Consider the following 19,477-nt stretch of genomic DNA (forward strand, 5'->3'; position numbering starts at 1 on the left):
ACTTGCACACGTGAGATTCCCTATCATGAATCTCAAATCCTTCGGGTTGTTCCACATAGACTTCCTCTTTGATCGAACCATGCAAGAATGCGCTCTTGACATCCATTTGATGTAGGTTCCATCCTTGCGATGCAACAAGGGCTATGATCGAGCGGATGGTGGCATATCGGGCAACAAGTGCAAATATCTTGCCATAGTCTATACCTTCCTTCTGAGAGAAGCCACGAGCGACAAAACGAGCCTTATACTTTTCAGCACTTCCATCCACTGCATGCTTTATCTTGTAAAGCCATTTCGAAGTGACAATTGCTTTGTCCTGGGGTCTAGGGACCACATCACAGACATAATTTTTCATGATGGACTCATATTCCTCAGTCATAGCATCCTTCCATACTTGATGGTTGACAGCTTCTGCAAATGATGAAGGCTCATTTTGGATGATCGTGCTCATGATGGTCAAGTATCCTTGATACCTGGCTGGCTCCTTACTTTCCCGGAAAGTCCCTCTGGGTGCAATGTGTCCTTCAGCATCATCCAATGTCCCCTTAAGCCATGAAGGCCTCTTCCTAGAAGAGGAAGGCTCTTGAGGAGGGGGATCAATAGGATCCATAGGTTCTTCCACATCGGGCATCATCTCATCTTCCTTTTCCTTCGGTTCCCTGGTGTCAGCTTCTTTAGATCCCCTTTGGGTAGGAAGATTGTTAACTTTGCTAAGAGCCATATCTTCGTCAAAGGTGACATCATGGCTAATCTCGATTTCCCTTTGACCAGCCACATAGATTCTATAGCCCTTAGTATTTTCGCTATAGCCCACGAAGATTCCTTTCTTTCCAGATGCACCCAATTTATTCCTTTTCTCCTTCGGCACATGAAAATATACAGGACTTCCAAAAATTCTAAAATGAGATACATCAGGTTTCTTACTAGTGAACATCTCTTCGGGAGTCTTGGAACCCAATGCTTGGTGAGGGCATTAGTTTTGCACATATACGGCGGTATTCGCAGCTTCGGCCCATAGAAACTTCGGAAGCCTTTGATCATGGAGCATAGCACAAACAGCTTCCACAATCGTACGATTCTTCCTTTCCGCCACACCATTCTGCTCAGGAGTATATGGTGTTGTAGTCTCCCTCTTAATGCCAACCTCTTTGCAAAAGTCATGGAACTCATTGGATTCATACTTAGTCCCATTATTAGTCCTTAAGATCTTGATTTTCTTTTCGGTTTGATTCTCGATCAAGGCTTTGAAGTGACGAAACCAAGTGAACACTTCATCCTTCTTTTTCAAGAAGTATATCAAAGTCTTGCGAGAATAGTCATCTGTAAAAGTGAGGTAATATAAATATCCTCCCAAGGAGTTCACAGGCATCATACCAGATATGTCTGAGTGAACCAACTGCAATATATCAGAGGTCTTGCTTTGGCTTGAGGGGAATGGTCCCCTTTTGAGCTTCCCTTCGGCACATCCCGGACATACACCTTCTTGCTCTACTCGGAACTCGGGCATCCCTGTCACCATTTGTCTTGCATTGGGTAGAGCTTTATAATGAAGGTGAGCAAACCTTCGATGCCATAGTTCAGACTGAAGTGATGTGTCACAAGACATGACACCCAGCAGACTTCCTCCAACCTGATATAATGAATCGACTCGAAACCCAAGAGTGAAAGCTTCTTTAAAATTCTTTTTCCATACACGTACCTTGCTATCGATGAAGGTTACCTTATAGCCTTTGTCTTGCATTGCCGAAATAGACACCAAGTTCTTTTTGAGATCAGGTACATATAGGACTTCTTGCAAATGAATTGTATTACCCTGATTCAATTGAAGAGTGACATTCCCTACACCTTTCACGGGATATTTTGCGTTGTCCCCAAGAACAATTTCTAGGTTGGTCTCCTTCTCTATCAGATTAGAGAGAGCTTCTTTGAAACTAGTGAAGTGCCTTGAGGCACCACTATCAATAAGCCAATTTCCCAGCGAGTCCGGGGGAGCAGTAGTAGAGAGGGCCGCTGGTAGACAATATTCATCTTGCTTATTGTTAACAACGTTAGATTCATACCTGGAGTTTCTTGCCTTCTTGAAGGGTTGTCCTCTTCCTTGATTTCCGACATTTCTTTTACCTCTGCCATTGGACCTGCCATTCCTTTGATTGCCTTGAGAGTGATTTTGGTCATTGTCATGGTGTGAGTCCCTTTTATTAGGGCACTCCCTCGCATAGTGGCCCATTTTGTTGCAATTGTAACATCGTCCTTTTCTTCCACCCTTCGGTCCAACCTTTCCTTTGGATTTAGCCCCAGAATTGTTTCTTCTTTTAGCATGAGAAGAAAAGGCAGAGGGATTGCCTTTAAGTGCGGGCATTTCTTGCTCTTCCATCCTTGTTTCTTCTTGAATACATCTAGCCATCAATTCCTCAAATCCTGGGATGACATTATTGTTGAGGAGAGTAGTCCTGAATATATACCATTCAGGTGGCAGTGCACCAAAAGTTGTGATAGTCGTTTCCTTGTCAGGAACTACTTCCTCAATAGATAGGAGATCATTCTTGACCTCGGTGATCCTTAAGAAATGTGCTTGCATACTCTCATCTTTGCCCTTCTTAATTTCCTTCAACTTATTTCTAAGGAACAAAACTTGATTTGCATCATTAACTTTAAATAAACTCACCAGTCTATCGTAGATTTCCTTGGAGGTGGTTAGCTCGGAAACATAGGCCACCAGGTGCTTGTCGATAGAGTCCTGGATGATCTTCTTTGCTTTGACTTCTCCCTTGGTCCACTTGCTTTTGGCAGCAACGGATGCATTTGATGGAGGCGCAATAGTATTGCCTATCACATGGTCCAACACTTCCTGATCTTCTAAAGTCAGATCGAGAGACATCTTTCATCCGTGATAGTCAGATTTCTCATGGAGCTTGTCTTCAGCGGGGAAGAGTGTTGAGGACCCCATGTAGTTTTTAGGATAGCCTTGCCAACCTTCGGTGATTGCTCTTGCTCTTGCTTGGGCTTTGTCTTCACCTCAGCTCTGATACCATGTTAAATTATGGTATGTTCTATGCTTAGAGCAGTTTACTTCTTTTCTTCTTATTAGCCACTGATTAGCAATCACATATACATTAAGTAAAGTGTAGATAGAACATTAAACAATTGACAGAAAACAAGCCAAGACAAGAGACACAAGATGTGGCGGCTAGCCAGGGACAAACCCCAATGCGGGGAAACCCTTTGATCAAATCTTCTTTTATCTTCAATAGTTCAGCAGAGAGAAATAATACAAAATCAGAATTCTGTAATTTTATATCAGCAGTAGCAAACCCTAAATCAGCAAAGTCAAACTTAGTCAAACGAGATGAAATTGACCTCCAATATACTTGGTCAATTTCCTAGTCAACTAGTCTTTGAACAGCCTGAAGAATCAACAACCCCAAATACACAGTCAAACTGTAGTTGACTAAAGTCAACCTGCTACCCCAAACTAGGGTAGTCAATGCTGGTCAAACCTGAGGTCAGATTGCCTCGATTTTTGTGCCAAAAAATGTGGCCTGCCTAGGAGAGGCAGCCACACCAAAACCGCACTCTTCTAAGGTCAACGCTTGGTCAATGCTGGTCAAAGAGACCTTCAGCAACTTCTGCGCCCTTCTTGCCCTACTGCGTCCTCCTTCCCACGTGTGAGCTGCTCCTTGTGTAACCCAAAGCTAAGGAGAGAGAGAGAAGAAATGAGTGAGATGAGATGATGAGAAAATGAATCAACCTCACTTGTATTTATATGATTCACAGGGCATGTGTGCCACGCATTTAACTGTTGGGCGACCTTGACAATTTGTCAAGTAAATACAAATAAATTCATATCTCCATAAATACTTGTCGGAATCGGAAAATCTTTAGATCAATTCTACACCTCTCGACAAGAGTAATCTAGGAAAAGTATCAGCTGCCATAAATAAGATGACCCACATGGAGTTTGGCCCTAGTTGCCAATTTCAACAATACAACTGTCTAGGGCTCCCATACAAGGGATAATGACCTTGAATTATCCACACGTACAAGAATACAAGATACAATGACAATCTCATTGCAACCACTATGTCATATCTCGTCTCGCCAATCCTTCGCCCTCGATTTGCTCTCTAACTGCCCCTTAGTCCATCAAACGACAACACATAGAGTCTCTAGGAGGGCTGCCACCTATCACTGCTGCAAATTGCTTCTTCTACAATTAACACGGGCTGATCCAATCTGCTCTTCTAGGCTGGCCAATACTTGAGCTCCAATTTTCCAATCTAACATTCCACTAGTCCATCAATGTACTGCACATTAGGCTCATCAACTTCACACAAACTTCAACTGTCAACCTCCATTTATGACTGTTTGTCAAGGGTGACTTTGGGCTGCCAACACGCTTCTCTCCACCAGTCCAATGGCACCCAATTCTTCCACCTTAAGATCTGCTGCTAGTTAAGGTTTCTTAACACCCAAGACAACCCAAACACATGGCTCCCACCGGCTGCAACAAAACTGTCCAAACATGGACCAGCCAACTAGCATCTAGTCAACATGAAGCCATCACATACCTCTTCAATCATGGGCTGTCATACACTTCTGTAGGTCTGACTCACTAGTTAGGGCTGCAATTATACTGCAGCAACGATCTTCCCTCACGTCTAGACCTCATTTTTCTGCTGCGACCTTCCCTTGCTATCCTCTGTCCACAACCTTCTTCAAGTCTGGGCTAAATCCAACCCCAAACAAACCTTCTCGCCCCCCTGTTCCAATGAGACAAGGCCTGTGGCCTTCTTGTGGCTATAGGTAGCCTTACGACCCACCTGTTTCAATGGAAATGAGGCCTGCGGCCTACGTATTTGAGCTTTTCAGGATTGCGGCCTGAGTATAGGAGAAGGACCACACTAAAACCAAGCCAAAACTCTGCCCAGAACTCCTCTAAGGCATTCAACCTACCTCTGCTGCTTCATAGACTTGTGAAACCCAGTCAACCAAGACCAAAACAATCCCTATCCACTTTGGCATTCTTCCTTCTTGAGTTGCGACTGCCTTAGGATGATATTCTTATGAAAGATGCACTTTTGGATGAGGAAATAACATCACCCTGTATCATCTTGGTGGACTTCAACTTATCCTCCAATACCAGTACCCAGTTCTCGTTCTTATTCTGGAACAAATTCTGAAGAGCCATCCACATCTCATGTGCAATGTTCTTCCCAGACAAATGAGGTATTAGGGGATCCTTCACACCATCAAGGATGATCAATATCGCCCTCGTATCTAAATCCTTGTACACTTCCAGCTCCTTTGGGTCAGTTGGCTTCTTGATGGCTTTCTCGATGAACTCCCAGATCCTGTTGACCTGCAAGACCAACTTGATCCTTTCCTTCCATGGACTATAGTTGGACAACCCCTCCAACCTGTCCTCATACCGGAGACCAGCCTGCAACTTTGACATTGTAGTGAGCCCTTCACCTACAATGTGACCAACTCCCTCTTAAGCTGTACTTCGCTGTGCACTCTGATGATTCACTGTCTTCCAAAGTAGCTCAAACATGCTCTGATACCATGTTGAATTTCCACGATCTTGGGTCTAGGATAGAATCTTAGAATCTCTGACGCTACCAAACCAAGAATCTCAACAAAGCTACTTTGCACAGTGGAACAATATAAAGCAGTAAATCACACATGCACAAGTATAGACAACTTTTTACAAATTTCAACCCAACTTCGTTATATTAATCAACATATAATACAACTGTCTAGGGCTCCCATACAAGGGATAATGGCCCTCAATTATCTACAAGTACAAGAATACAAGATACAATGACAATCTCGTTGCAGTCTCTATGTCGTATCTCGTCCTGTCAGTCCTTCACTCCCGTTATGCTCTCTAGCTGCCCCTTAGTCCATCAAAGGACAACACATAGAGTCTCCAGGAGGGCTACCACCTATCACTGTTGCAAGTCGCTTCTGCTACAATGAACACGGGCTGATCCAATCTGCTCTTCTAGGCTGGCCAATACCTGAGCTCCAATCTGCCAATCTAGCAGTCCACTAGTCCATCAATGTACTGCACATTAGGCTCATCAACTTCACCCAAACTTCAGCTGTCAACCTCCCTTTATGACTGCTTGTCAAGGGCTACTTTGGGCTGCCAACATGTTGCCCTCCACCAGTCCAATGGCACCCAATCCTTCCACTGTAAGATATGCTCCTAGTTAAGGTTTCTTAACACCCAAGACAACCTTAACACATGGCTCCCACAGGCTGCAACAAAACTGTCCAAACATGGACCATCCAACTAGCATCTAGTCAACATGAAACCATCACATACCTCTTCAATCATGGGCTGTCATACACTGCTGTAGGTCTGTCCCATTGGTTAGGGTTGCAACTATACTGCAACAACTACCTTCCCTCGCGTCCAGACCCCCTTTTTCTGCTGTGACCTTCTCTTGCTATCTTTTTTCCACTTCCTTCTTCAAGTCTGGGCTAAATCCAACCCCAAACAAACCTTCTCGGCCCCTTGTTCCAATGAGACAAGGCCTGCAGCCTTCCTGTGGCTACAGGCAGCCTTACGGCCCACCTGTTTCAAGGGAAATGAGGCCTGCGGCCTACTTGTTTGAGCTTTCCAAGATTGCGGCCTGAGTATAGGAGGACCACACTAAAACCAAGCCAAAACTCTGCCCATCTCCTCTAAGGCATGCGGCCTACCTTTGTTGCTCCACAGACTTGTGAAACCCAATCAACCAAGACCAAAACAATCCCTATCCACTTCGGCCTTCTTCCTTCTTGAGCTACGGCTGCCTTAGGATGGTATTCCTATGAAAGATGCACTTTTGGATGAGGAAATAACATCACATCACCTTGTATTTATATCCATACAAGGGCTCCACGAATAGACATGTCTTTTGGCACATTCACACCAAGCCTACATGACTTATGTGCCAAAAACCCATCATCAACCTTCAAAAATTCATAACTCATCAAGGACATCTTAGATTTCATTGATTCTCAAAGCGTTGGATTCTCCTCGCCATCCTCTATCATCTCCATCCATCACATGTCCAAGATGCCTCATGGCTTTGGCCCAAACATCGATGGGTGAAAAACCCCAACTTTGGGTTCCAAGCCCACAATGACCTATTGTGGTGCTCCATCCTCCAAACCCCGAACCCTAGGAGTTGGAGTAGCTCCGAGGCTACTAAAAAATCAATGGTATCTTGGTGAAAGTAAACTAGGTTTCAGTTTTTAGCTATTCATCTATGTAGTTGTAGAGTTTCATGGAAATGAAACATGGTATCAGAGTAGATACCATGTTTTCAGTTATTCATCTAAGTAGTTGCAGAGTTTCATGGAAATTTAACATGGTATCAGAGTGGATATTAGCATAAAGACTAGCACCAAATTGATCAGTTAGTGAAGAGCGTAGATTAAGCAGAAGGCTTGTGCCAGAGTTTTGAAGAGCAGTGTATTTGGATAGTCATATGGCGTTCCAAGGACTAGGGGTAGATCACAGTTTAGAGGGAGCCTCGAACTATTGCTCATGGAAGGAGAAAATCACAGTTTAGAGGGAGCCTCGAACTATTGATCATGGAAGGAGCATATCTCAATAGTGTTGGAGGATAATGCGGTGCTAGAATTTGTGGTGAATCAAATAGTTCCACCTCAAGATGCCTAACAGTTGATTCAATATAACAAGAATGACACCAAGGTGAGGAGGATCATTCTTGAGGGGGTCAAAGATCATATTATACCTCATCTCCATGGGAAGAAGAGAACATATGAGATGTAGAAAGCCATCTTAGATTTGTATCAGGGTTCTAGTGATGCCAAAAAGCTTGCTCTGAAGGAGAAGCTAAGAAATATCTAGATGAGTAAAGGAGAGCCCATCATCATGTATCTTTCAAGTTCACTCAGGTTCGGGATGAGCTAGGTGGAGTGGGCATGACTGTAGCAAACAATGACCTTGTGAGTCTTGTGCTTCTGGGACTTCATAAGTCTTGGGAGAATTTCCAAGATGCAGTAAGTGGCAGAGAGAATATTCCCAGTTGGGAAAGGCTATGGAGTGACTGCGTTCAAGAAGAAATCCGGAGAGGGACGAGAGCTGGGAGATCAACTCCGATAGAGGACGAGGAGAACTTTGCCTTGGCAGGCAAAGGTAGCAAAGCCAAGGGCAAGAAGGGCCAAGGAGAGGTCAAGTTCAGTTAGAAGGCAAGAAGAAGAGGAAGGATCTGAGCAAGATCAAGTTCTTCCATTGCCATGAGTATGGACACTATGCCACTGAGTGTCCTAATTGGTAGGAGGAGTCCGACAAGGATCATTTAGCTGCATCAACTGAGGTAGATGCTTTTTTTTCTCAGTTCGAGAAATATTTCTCTTTGATAGCTTGCATGGAAATCTAAGTAGGCAACAAAGTATGGTATATTAATTATGGAGCATCCTTCCATATGACCGGGAACAAGGAATACTTCAGCCACCTGAAGGAGAAGGATATGCAGTTTCACATTGGGTAGGAGATGATGGCAAGTACGCAACTGGGGGAGTTGGTACTGTCAATTTTGAGAGGGAGTCAGGTAGCTCTCTCCATCTCAGAGATGTCCTCTATGTTCCAGGCTTGAAGAAGAATCTTGTTTCAGTGGCCACCCTAGAGGACAAGGGCTATGATGTCATCTTCAACAGAGGTAAGGCTTACCTCAAGCACTTAACTTCTGGATGTAAGAAGCGAATAGATGTGAGGATGAAGAATATGTACCTACTACATGTTGAGTTAGGCACAACCTTGAGCAACATGACAGGAAGTGCACAAAGTAGAGACATGAGGGTTGAGGAGAGCAGAGCTTTGAGGGAGTTCTTTGAGTGAGAGTAGGTTAGAACTCCAAAGAAGGAGCCTCAACTAATATCACAGTTTGAGTCTTGGCAAGTTGGCAAGTGGGCCAACTAGCAGGATGATGAGGAGAAGGGTCTAGGCTGAGTGGAGGCAGTCACTCAGTCAACGACTCCCAGCACAAGGAGGAGTGCCAAGTGGGCTAATCAGGAGTCCCCGGAATGAGTTGAGACTCCTAGTTCTATGTTTAGGCAGAGTAAGCAACCATAGAGGTACACCGAGTATATGGCATTGATGACTGAGTTGATAGACTCAAAGCCAAAGGGAAAATCGGTAGCAGGATCAGATGGGGTGTACAAGGTGGATCATAGGAGTATGGTTGGAAGGAACATGTCTTTAGATCAGATTCTGCTGTAGGAAGCAGGCAAGTTTTCTAGTTCAGAGGGAGCAACTATAATAACGGATAACGTGGTGGTGTTGGAGCCAGATCCAGGTGGAGGAGGTTCTTCCAGAAGTACATTCCTTGTTAAAAGCGAGTGTTGAAAATGTTGCGAGTAAAGGTCTTTTGGCTTGTGCCTTAGCCAGTGAAGACCTCAATTTGTTTTTTTCTCAATATGGGTGCGAGCTCATGAGTTAGACTTCAGTCAGGATGAGTTTATTTCCAATTTATTGGAATGATCATCAAGATAACTTGCGTAGAGTTGGAACTTCGGTTAAGTGGAGTCTTCATCAGTTTGACTATAAAATAAGGTGGTAGTTATGAGTTCAGTTAGAGTGAGTTAGTCTTTAGTCTTAATTGAAGGGAGAACGAGTTAATACTCCAAGTGTTGATTGGAGAGAGAATCAATTGTAGTTAAATTGTTAATTAGAACTCGAGTTTCTAAATTGAGCTAGGCCCTTTGCATGCTCGAATTGGGTCTATAAAGAGGAGGACGAAGGCATAGGAAACCATAAGTTTTGTACGAAAGGTTTATGAGACAAGACAATTCACGGGTTTGTGAGATCATCTTTGATTGTGGAGAGCACAAAATTGAGAGCTTGTGTCCTAAGAAATAGGAGATCACAAGTGCGCAAGGATTTAGGAGATTGTGTGCAGTTTTGAGGAGCTTGTGTCCTAAGAAATAGAAGGCATAAGTGCGCAAGGAAAGAAGAGGACTTGCACTAGGAAATAGGAGCCAGACTTGCGCTAGGAAATAAGGGATTTACACAAGGAACTAGCGCTGCCAAGTGCGCAAGAGAATAGGAGTAGGATCCTTGGATTAGCAAAGCATGTCAAGGTATTCAACAGGGGAACAATTGCGTGCTAGAGGGCCGAGATTGAGCACTGATCAAGGCAGGCTGAGATCAGTTGTATCAGTTGAGGTTTGTGAGAAGAAGCATAACGCTTTCTCAGAGACAAATTGTTTTGTAATAGATCTAGTTGCTCAAGAACAATCAATAAAATACCACAACAAAGATAGTGTGAAAAATCGGTGACCCGATTCCTACTGCAACAAACTGAGGATATTTCTCCTATTTGTTAAATTACTTGCAGTTTTCTACACTGCAGCCTACACAAAATAAAATATTACGGAAACTAAATACTGCACTGGAGAGAAATAAACACACACATATACATTGTTGTTTTTGGACAAATGTCCCCGGAAAAACCCAATGTGGGAAAACTGGTGCAACAGTTGAGGGTTTTATTTATTATGTAGTAGTAATCTAAGTACAAATCGTTAGATGCCCAAACTAGCAATCTGATACAGAGAAATACTGACAAGGAGATAGTGAGAAAAATCTCACACTGTCACTGGCGATCCAAATTTGATCCAGACTCTGGATGGTTGGCCCCACATTGCCTCTGCATCAGCCTACGCAGATCTGTGTCACAGTCTCTGGGCTCTGCGTCACCTCCTCCTCTGATCTCCTGCTGGTTAGAACTTCGATCCTCTGGCCCTCTGGTCTCACACCCCGACTTCTGGCTCTGGAATTCGACTTTCCCAGCTGAATCTCAGACTCCCTCTGAAGCTCTGCACTACTTCTGTGTGGTAGTGCGCTGCCTCTTTGAACCTCTCTTTGTCTTCTCTGCCTTGCACTCCCCGGATCTGGAAAACTCTCCTCCGGTCTACTATCCCTGCCCCTCTCTCACTGCTTCGACTTTACTAAGTCACTTCTGGCAACTCACAACTGCTACTCAGGAAATCGACTTCCCAGCAAAATCGAACTGCACAAGTGTGTTCTCCAAGTGCCCATCGAACTCCTTATAATCTCTCGTTGGAGCACCAACGACCAAGATTAAAACATAATCAAGGGCTAAGATTAATTGGGAGTTGATCCTCATCTTCTTCTAGAAGATTCACACCTGATTTAATTAATACCCTTTAATTAATCACATTTCCTAAGTTTAGACTTAGGAACTTAGGAATACATTAAAAATGATTAATTATTTTAATTAAACTATCTCTAGGTGGAATTTTCCCAAACGATTTCTGGGTCTTGGAGAATGCATGTGTCTTAGCCTCTCTGCAAAATCTCGAGGCTAGAGCACATCCGATGCTACAGTAATCAACAGATAGCAGGTTTTCCCTTTTGGGTTTCCTGGGTAAACAAGTGTGTCAATTTGTGATTTTATCTCTGGTGTTTATTTCGCTGCTTATAAGTTGTTAAGAAACTCTGTATCTTGGTGAAAGTAAATTTGGTTTCTGTTTTCAGTTGCCTTGTTTTCAGTTATTCATCAAAGTAGTTGCAGAGTTTCATGAAAATTTAACAACTCTGAAGTATGCTCAAATACATCATTTTTCACTGAAGTTTTGGGTCATTCCAATGTAGAAAATTCTGTTATGGCAATTCAAAAGCACAGAACTTTAGATGATGATAGGAAAACTATTGACAAGAGTAATGATCATAAACTAGATGTTTTTAATGAAAATTCATCGAGCAGAAGCAATTTTGTTCCATTGCTCTGTGCCAAGTAAGATACAAACTTGCAGAATCAAATTTTTGAGAAGCAGGTACCACCAACTGCGGACACTATTGACCGCCTGGAATCAGATACGATGGCTACTATGGAATCATTTGAAATTGGGGATGTGGGGAGAAAGCTTGGTTTGAAAGAGGACGTTGGACCTGACATATGCATGATCATGAGAGATTGGGGAGCTCACCTCTTAGTGGAGTACTCCAAAAATATGTTTGCCTCCGAATTATTGTTCTCTTCCACGATGACAGGTACAAGGTAGAAGATGGGATCATTTTCTATGAAGACCAGATGTATTTTGTCCCTGAATCTACACTCAAGAAAAGGCTCTTTAGGACCACACATGACAAACCAGCTGAAGTTACATTGAAGTCTCACCCTCCAATCAGGGACTGCACAAATATGGAGCAGACATTTAGCGGAAGCAGGTTAAGGACCAGTGAGTAAGGAGAATTAACGACTGTCCTGTGCGATATGAATGGAAACTGAACACGAATAACCTCAAAATTTTAAAGGCCCGACTTGTAAGATGATTTGATGAGCGATCCAAACACCTACGCAGTGAAATAATTAAAATTCCGTGCCATCTGTGTAGGTAGGAGGAGGGGCAAGTAAATGAAAACCATAGTCGGACAGAGAACTGGAAGTTTAATCAACCACTGGTGATGCCAAAAATTGCTTTCTCCATAGTTCCTTATGCCTGAGTGGCCGTTGAGGCTCTTCATTATTTTATTAATGGCTATTAAAGGTCATGGCAAATAGTTATTTAAATAAATTCGGTTATTCAACTCCAGCGTCTCTTGATCCAAATTTGTACCTTCGTTGGCAAATGAATTTGTTGACGAATTCAAATGATGGAGAACATGAAAGAGTTCTATCTTGTCAAACTTCTGAAGCTGGATGGATAAAGACGGCTATTTTGGGATCCTTTCGACTTCCAGACTTGCCCAATTACAATTTGAGAATTCCAAAGACCATTAGATTTGAAATTTTCTTTTCTATCACAAGGTCCAATCTTTTCCAAAGAGCTAAGAACTCATCTTGATGGTTGGTAGCAGAGCCCAACCCCCAAGTGTATTGAATCTCAATTTTTTCATCGGGGCTAAGGATCACCCTTCCCACTCCTGCCACCCCTAATACAGTACTACATAAAGTTTAAACGATTAAAAATAAAATTAATGGTCAAGAATATAATAAATTATTGAAATTAATAAAGAGTCAAAAATATAAAATTATTTTGAGAAGAGTTTTCGACAGAAATCACATTATAATTCATTTGTCGACGTGTTTCAAACCAACATGTGTGGTTCAGCGTCCTAACGATGAACCACACTTGTTGGTTTGAAACGCGTCGACAAATGAATTATAATGTGATTTCTGCCGAAAACTCTTCTCAAAATATTGATATGGATCACAGAAGCCTAAATTCAACAATATAAAATTAATAAGGTGGGGGTTACATTAAAGTTCAAATAAAAATAAATAAATTAATAAATGAATTAATAAGGGGGGAAGGGGAATCATGAAGGGGGGGGGGAATAACAAAGAAATGTGATATAATTTGGATAAAAGGGGGTAAATTAATGTTATATATATATATATATATATATATATATATATATATATATATATATAATAAAATAAAATAAAATGGAGGGAGGAGGAAAATAGAGAAATAAACAAGGAAGGAGGAATGAAGATTGAAGAGGGGGTTAGGGGCGAACGGGTGGTTACAAATATATAAGCAATGGTAAAACAGCTAAGAAATTTTGAATAAAGAGAAAAGGGAGGCTAAAGTTAAAGATAAGGGCAATGGATTAGAAAGGGATCCAACCAAGGAGGGGGTGGTTACAAATATATAAGTAATGGAAAAGCAGCTAAGAAATTTTGAATAAGGGGCAAAGGGAGGCTAAAGTTAAAGATAAAGGCAATGGATTATAAAGGGATCCTACAGAGGGGTTGTCTTGGGGAAGAAAGGAGGAGAAAATGGAACAAGTATTAGACCGACAAAAAATAATGAGAAGAGGGAAAGAAAAAGGGGGGGTGGGGTGGAGGTTAATGAGAGGAGGAGTTATAGAGTAAGTTGATGAATTATTGGTTTACAGGAGGGGCTAAGTTTATAGCCATCTTCCCTGTTGAAGTTATTTGCCAGATCTCTCTCCCCTCCCTGTGGCCAGACCTCTCTCCCTTACATAAAAGGAACCACATATATTATTCCTAAGATTTTGGCCAAAAAGAACATAAAGATCATATTTAAACCCCGTAAAACCCTTCCACAGTTATTCCAGTCAACTAAACATAAGTCTGGACTCTGACCTCATGCAAGGATCAGGGGTCTACCAAATTCCTTGTTCATGCAAGAAGTCTTACATTGGCTAGACATGTTGACCCTTCACAACCTACCTTAAAGAGCACATAGCTGATACCAACCATCACTAGGTGTCGAAATCTGCCATTGCCAAGCACTCCTTCAACACCAAACACCTTATTTGTTTTGACCAGTCCAAAATCCTAGCTTGTGTCCCATTTTATAATTCTCGAATCATCAGGGAAGCTCTTGAGATCGAGAAGCACCCCAATAAATTCAATAGGGAAGATGGCTATAAACTTAGCCCCTCCTGGAAACCGATAATCCATCAACTTACTCTATAACTCCCCCCTTTCTTTCCCTCTTGTCAGTGTAATTCTTGTTCTATTTTCTCCTCCTTTCTTCCTCTTCAACCCCCCCATTGGATCCCTTTCTAATCAATTGCCTTTATATTTTTTTGCCCCTTATTCAAATTTTCTTAGCTGCTTTTCCTCCTTTCTTCCTCTTCAACCCGCCCCCCCACCCCCCTGGATCCCTTTCTAATCAATTGCCTTTATCTTTTTTTGCCCCTTGTTCAAATTTTCTTAGCTGCTTTTCCATTGCTTATATATTTGTAACCACCTCCTGCCCCCTTCTTCAATCTTCATTCCTCCTTGCTTGATTCCCCTTCTCCCACTTAGTAAGTCATTTATTTATTAATTTATTTTTATTTTACCTTTAATCTAACTCCCCGTCTTATTGATTTTACATTTTTGACTATTTATTAATTTGTTCAATAATTTTTTATATTCTTGCCTATTAATTTTTATTTTTGATCATTTATTAGTTTATGTAATAATTTATTATACTCTTGACATTAATCTAATCTCTTGACCTATACCTATTTAAGGACTGATCAGCACTCACTCTCATCATCCTTTAGCTTTCTAGTTCCTGATGATGGGTGGAGTGTCCATCTGAAACGTCGGACAGGGTTAATCCACTACACAGTTTGCTTCCGGAAATTTTGACAATATTAATAACTGTGGAAATCTCCATTCTAGAAATATGGATTATTCAGCTTATGAGGACAGACATCAGGGAAATTACCAGTGAGAATTTCATATGGCATTTTTTCTTGCTATTTCCATTAATTTATTTATTTATTTGGGTAGTAAAGTATCTAGAGAATTATATTCGAAATACATTATTGGTACAAAATAGGAAGAGAAAATCTCCCCCCTTTAATGTTTGGTACCTGGCCAGCTTATGTGTCCAGCAGGTACTCTGGTCTTGCACTTATATTGAAGAAAATGAAGTTTATTATCCCTTAATACAAAAACGCTTGCGACATTTTGGAGTCAAATTTTCCCTCTAACAGCCTGTATCCTTTTTAACCACTCACATGACTGACCCCAATAGTAAGACAGGAAGTAAGTGGCCTACTTTGTATACCTATCTCATGGTATATGTTGATGAGAGTTACATAGTTTTCTGTTTCATTTTGTTCTTTAGGTTCTCTAGAGCAGCCATTTTTTTTTTTTTTCTCCATATTGCAGACTTGTGCTGTGTCTTATTAGATGTGCTTATCATGAACTATGGCAATTAAAATTTTTTCGGCAGCAGTAGAATTGGTGCTAAATGACACTGTCTGATTAAACATCACGAGAAACAGTACGCCAGAACATCTTCTTTTGGTTAACTTTTGTTTTCATTTGATTGTGCAAAGCAACTGAGGTTTATTTAGCTCTTGTGGTTGTTTCACAGAAATGTATTTACTTGCTCATAGGACAGTCTAACAAGAAAATAACTGTGTATCTAGATCATCTACGAAGGATATATGACGTACCTTAGTCAATTGGGTTACAATCTCGTTGGTATTTTCTTAATTGGGTTGTTTGCAAGTAACTAAATCAGATATCTCCATGAAGCTTGTTTTACTTGTAGATGTTAAAGGGGAATGATCTTGACATTGATGCCAAGAATAAGACGATCCATTAGTTAGATTCTAAAACTGTCTAGCATTGCCTTCTGGACTTTGAGGGACTTTAACATGACTGTTGCTTTCAGCAAAAGTGTAGCAATCATGAAGGAGGCTCTTAGTATAGCTCTCACGCTTTTGGCCAAGTTAACTATCATACTGTTTTTCAGATCCTCAAGAATTGTTCAGTTGTTGTAGTAGGAAAATTTAATACGGGCAGTCTTGCATGCTTAATGTTCTCTATGTTGAATCCAACAACTGAACTGTTCTTAATTAGCACATTTCAAAAGAGAATAATTTGTTTGATCACAAGTTGCAGCAAGGAAAAGCAGTTGAGATTGTGAACATAGTATTCAGGGTAAATTTTATTTTATTTTGATACCTGTATAAAATTCAAATGATGAGGAGGCAAGTCAATCTGTATCAATAAATAGAACATTTTATCTGAGCAAGTCAATCTTTCCCTTTAAAAATTGGCCTGCGTGCCCTCTAGATTCTTATCATTAATTTTTTGACTCTTAGCTAGACGTCAGGCAAGCTTATACATTTACAACCAGTTCTCATCTAGTTTGCACACAAGTGGAAGGCACACATATCTGGGCGCACAAAGAAACCTATTTTTGATAACATCTCATGATGAGATCAGATGTGTAGAGAATTCAATAATCCGGCTCATTTAACTGCACTTGTTGTTTTAAATGGTCCATATGTTTTGATTTTCCTGAGTGCACGCATGTAGGAGCCAGCCTTAAATTGTGCTAGCTGGTAATGAAGCTTATCCTGGATTTCATCAAGGATTCATATTACTTCAGTGATGAATTTTAAACACATGTAATGCAGTGTTTGCTTGAGGGGACTTCTGTAAACTTTTAACTTGTTTCTCCTAGAGTCTTACCTTTCATGCTTGGCCTCGTAAAGTTAACTTCTATTACTAGAACTGTCCACTGATTTGAATTAAATTTGGATATGTTACAGAGAATGCTTGGATAAGGTCTGGTGGTAGTTATTGGTTGCTTTTATTAGAAGTGCCTAAAAAGTATCAGGTAAATTAATATGGTAAGTTTGCTGCTTTGTAGTTATATATAATGACAGTTGTATCATTTTTTTTCTTACTGTGAAGGTGTGGCATGGAATACAGGGTTCTTGAACGTGCATATTATTTACATGGATTCTTCAGTTCACATGGTTGAGGAAGGTTCCAATGCAGATTTATATTCAGCACTGGACCTGAGTGAGTCTGAAGTAGGATTCTGTGAAAGTCCCCATGTGTTGCCTATTTTGGCCTCTCTTCTAGATAGAGTTGTACAAAGAAATGAAAAGTTACTAGAGGCTACTAAGAAGCAAGAAAAAATAACAGTTTTTCATGGCCTCCGAGCACCCAACTTAAGCATTCGAAGTTACATTGATAGAATTTTCAAGTACTCAAACTGCAGCCCATCATGCTTTACTCTTGCTTATGTGTACATTGATAGATTCATCCATCAACAACCAGAGGTTCCTATCACCTCCTTGAATGTTCATCGTCTTTTGATCACAAGTGTAATGGTTGCAGCAAAGTTTGTTGATGATGCGTAAGTGTGGGTTTCAACTCAATGCTGTTTGGGTTGTCATCACGAATAATTTATTGCCTTTTGTTGCATTGAATGCTTGCAATTATTTCAACTTTTTAACATTTACTTTGTAGAATCTTATATCTTATTTACATTTCATTGCCTTTTACTATTTAATTTATCAATGTATGTAATTTACTCAATTTTCCACCCTTCAACGAAAGTGAAAAATGATCTTTGTTCTGAAATAAATTATCCGTTCTATTTTGTTCTTGCTGCTTCTTGATATCATTTTTCCTGTTTAACCTGCAGATTCTTTAACAATGCTTATTATGCAAAAGTTGGGGGTGTCAGCACGTTGGAGATGAATAGATTGGAACTTGAATTTTTATTTAATCTGGACTTCAAATTGCAAGTAACAGTCAGTACATTTGAAAGCTATTGCTTGAAGTTAGAGAAAGAAGTTGCTGTTGGTGGTGGCTACCAAATCGAGCGACCTCTCCAGTTTGTTTGTGGTCGCAATGGCTTAAATAATAAAGAGGAAACAAAAGGACAATCAGTGGTGCCAAGGTTCACCTATGGTGCTGTATAAGGAGCAGCTTTCTTGTAGTCAAGAATATCAGTGTTGGTTGAGGAGAAGCTGCCCTTGAGGAACTATTCTGATAACTTGCTACAAGGCTGTTTGTTTATTTCATCCAGCAGTTTAATCTTGACTGACCTTCCATGAATATGGGGTGAGGTAGCTTGCTTAGGCACTAAACTAAAATAGTATGAGTTTGAGCCTGGCATCTTTAGATCATGTCGGAGCATCATGTTCACAAGAGTCATGATTTTGTGTCTAAGTGTAGAAAAATCATGACTTGTGAGTGCAGAAATAATGCTTAAATCATGTCAGAATTCTAGGCTGTTCTCGTATCAGCAGCTTTTCTCAGTCGGATGCATTGATTTGTGGCTTGATTATGACTTGTTTTTAACTAAACCAGATCATCTTTAGTTTGCAGGTTTTGGGTACCATCAAGAAGTAATAAAAACCTCTACCTCAGAAGGCATGTTTGCAAGTAAATCAATATGAACTATGGGTTTAGTGAGGAAGAAGTTCTGGAGCTTCTTGTTTAGATGCTTGTGGGCAAATATTTTGTGCCCCTTTTGTATATCAACGTGAAAAATCAGCTCTACCGTTCATGTTGGTGGAAGGATCTTAAAGAATCTTTATGTTTTCAGGTACGATGTGGTACTATGGATTTGTACGGAAATCAATCATATGCTATGTAGCATAGTTTGTGACCATAAAACTGTTTTAGTTTAGTTTCACATCATAATATTCAATCTTTATATTTTATTTTTTCATGTTGGTAGGTTGTTTGAACTTCTCCAGCTATCTTTGCTTCTGCCATTGCATGGTTTTTTTTTTTTTTTGTGTGTGTGTGTGTATGCCATAGGTCACTCTTTCAAATATTTAGCTTGCCTTTCGAATCTCCAATTAGTAAGTAAAACAACGTTTTTGTCTGACAATGTTTTGTGTTTTGATTACACATTGTTTTGCAGTTTGAGCTTTTATTCAAAGGAATTGAGTCCTTACATTTGTTTAAACTTTCAATGCACTGTGCAAATGTTGCTGTTTTGGTCCAGAGTTGGTGGTTAAATTGCATATTTGTTCCATTCTATGATGTGTTTATTTCGATCTTATTATAATCACAATTTTTTTGAGGAGCATCATTATACTAATGGAATCACTGTTAGACAGCAGAAGACATTTTGTACAGTAAGAGTGTAGTTTTCAACCAGTGAGAATCAGTAGGGGGATTTTAAGTTGTTCATTGTTTCCGTGAATTGGTTTCCAAAAAAGTTGTGCATGTGCATCAATGCGTGT

The 19,477-nt window shown here is 40.6% G+C and overlaps 1 protein-coding gene across 5 annotated transcripts in view; it reads left to right on the forward strand.

Annotated features, from left to right (window-relative positions):
* LOC149239538 (cyclin-U4-1-like) overlaps positions 1-18,954 on the forward strand; it is a 67,321-nt gene extending 48,367 nt beyond the window's left edge. For 4 of the 5 annotated variants that reach the window (XM_089373457.1, XM_089373455.1, XM_089373453.1 and 1 more), the window contains exons 3-5: positions 17,033-17,100; positions 17,196-17,628; positions 17,920-18,954. In XM_089373457.1, coding sequence (XP_089229583.1) covers positions 17,222-17,628; positions 17,920-18,199 — 687 coding nt within the window. In that variant the 5' untranslated portion in view covers positions 17,033-17,100; positions 17,196-17,221 and the 3' untranslated portion in view covers positions 18,200-18,954. Of the gene's footprint in view, positions 1-17,032; positions 17,101-17,177; positions 17,629-17,919 lie in introns of all 5 variants that reach the window. The other variant, XM_089373454.1, reaches the window with a different exon arrangement.
* The last annotated feature ends 523 nt before the right edge of the window (positions 18,955-19,477 follow it).

Source organism: Pinus tabuliformis, chromosome 8, assembly GCF_031772625.1.
Source record: "Pinus tabuliformis cultivar Carrire ecotype Pingquan chromosome 8, CPIR1, whole genome shotgun sequence".
NCBI lineage: Eukaryota > Viridiplantae > Streptophyta > Pinopsida > Pinales > Pinaceae > Pinus > Pinus tabuliformis.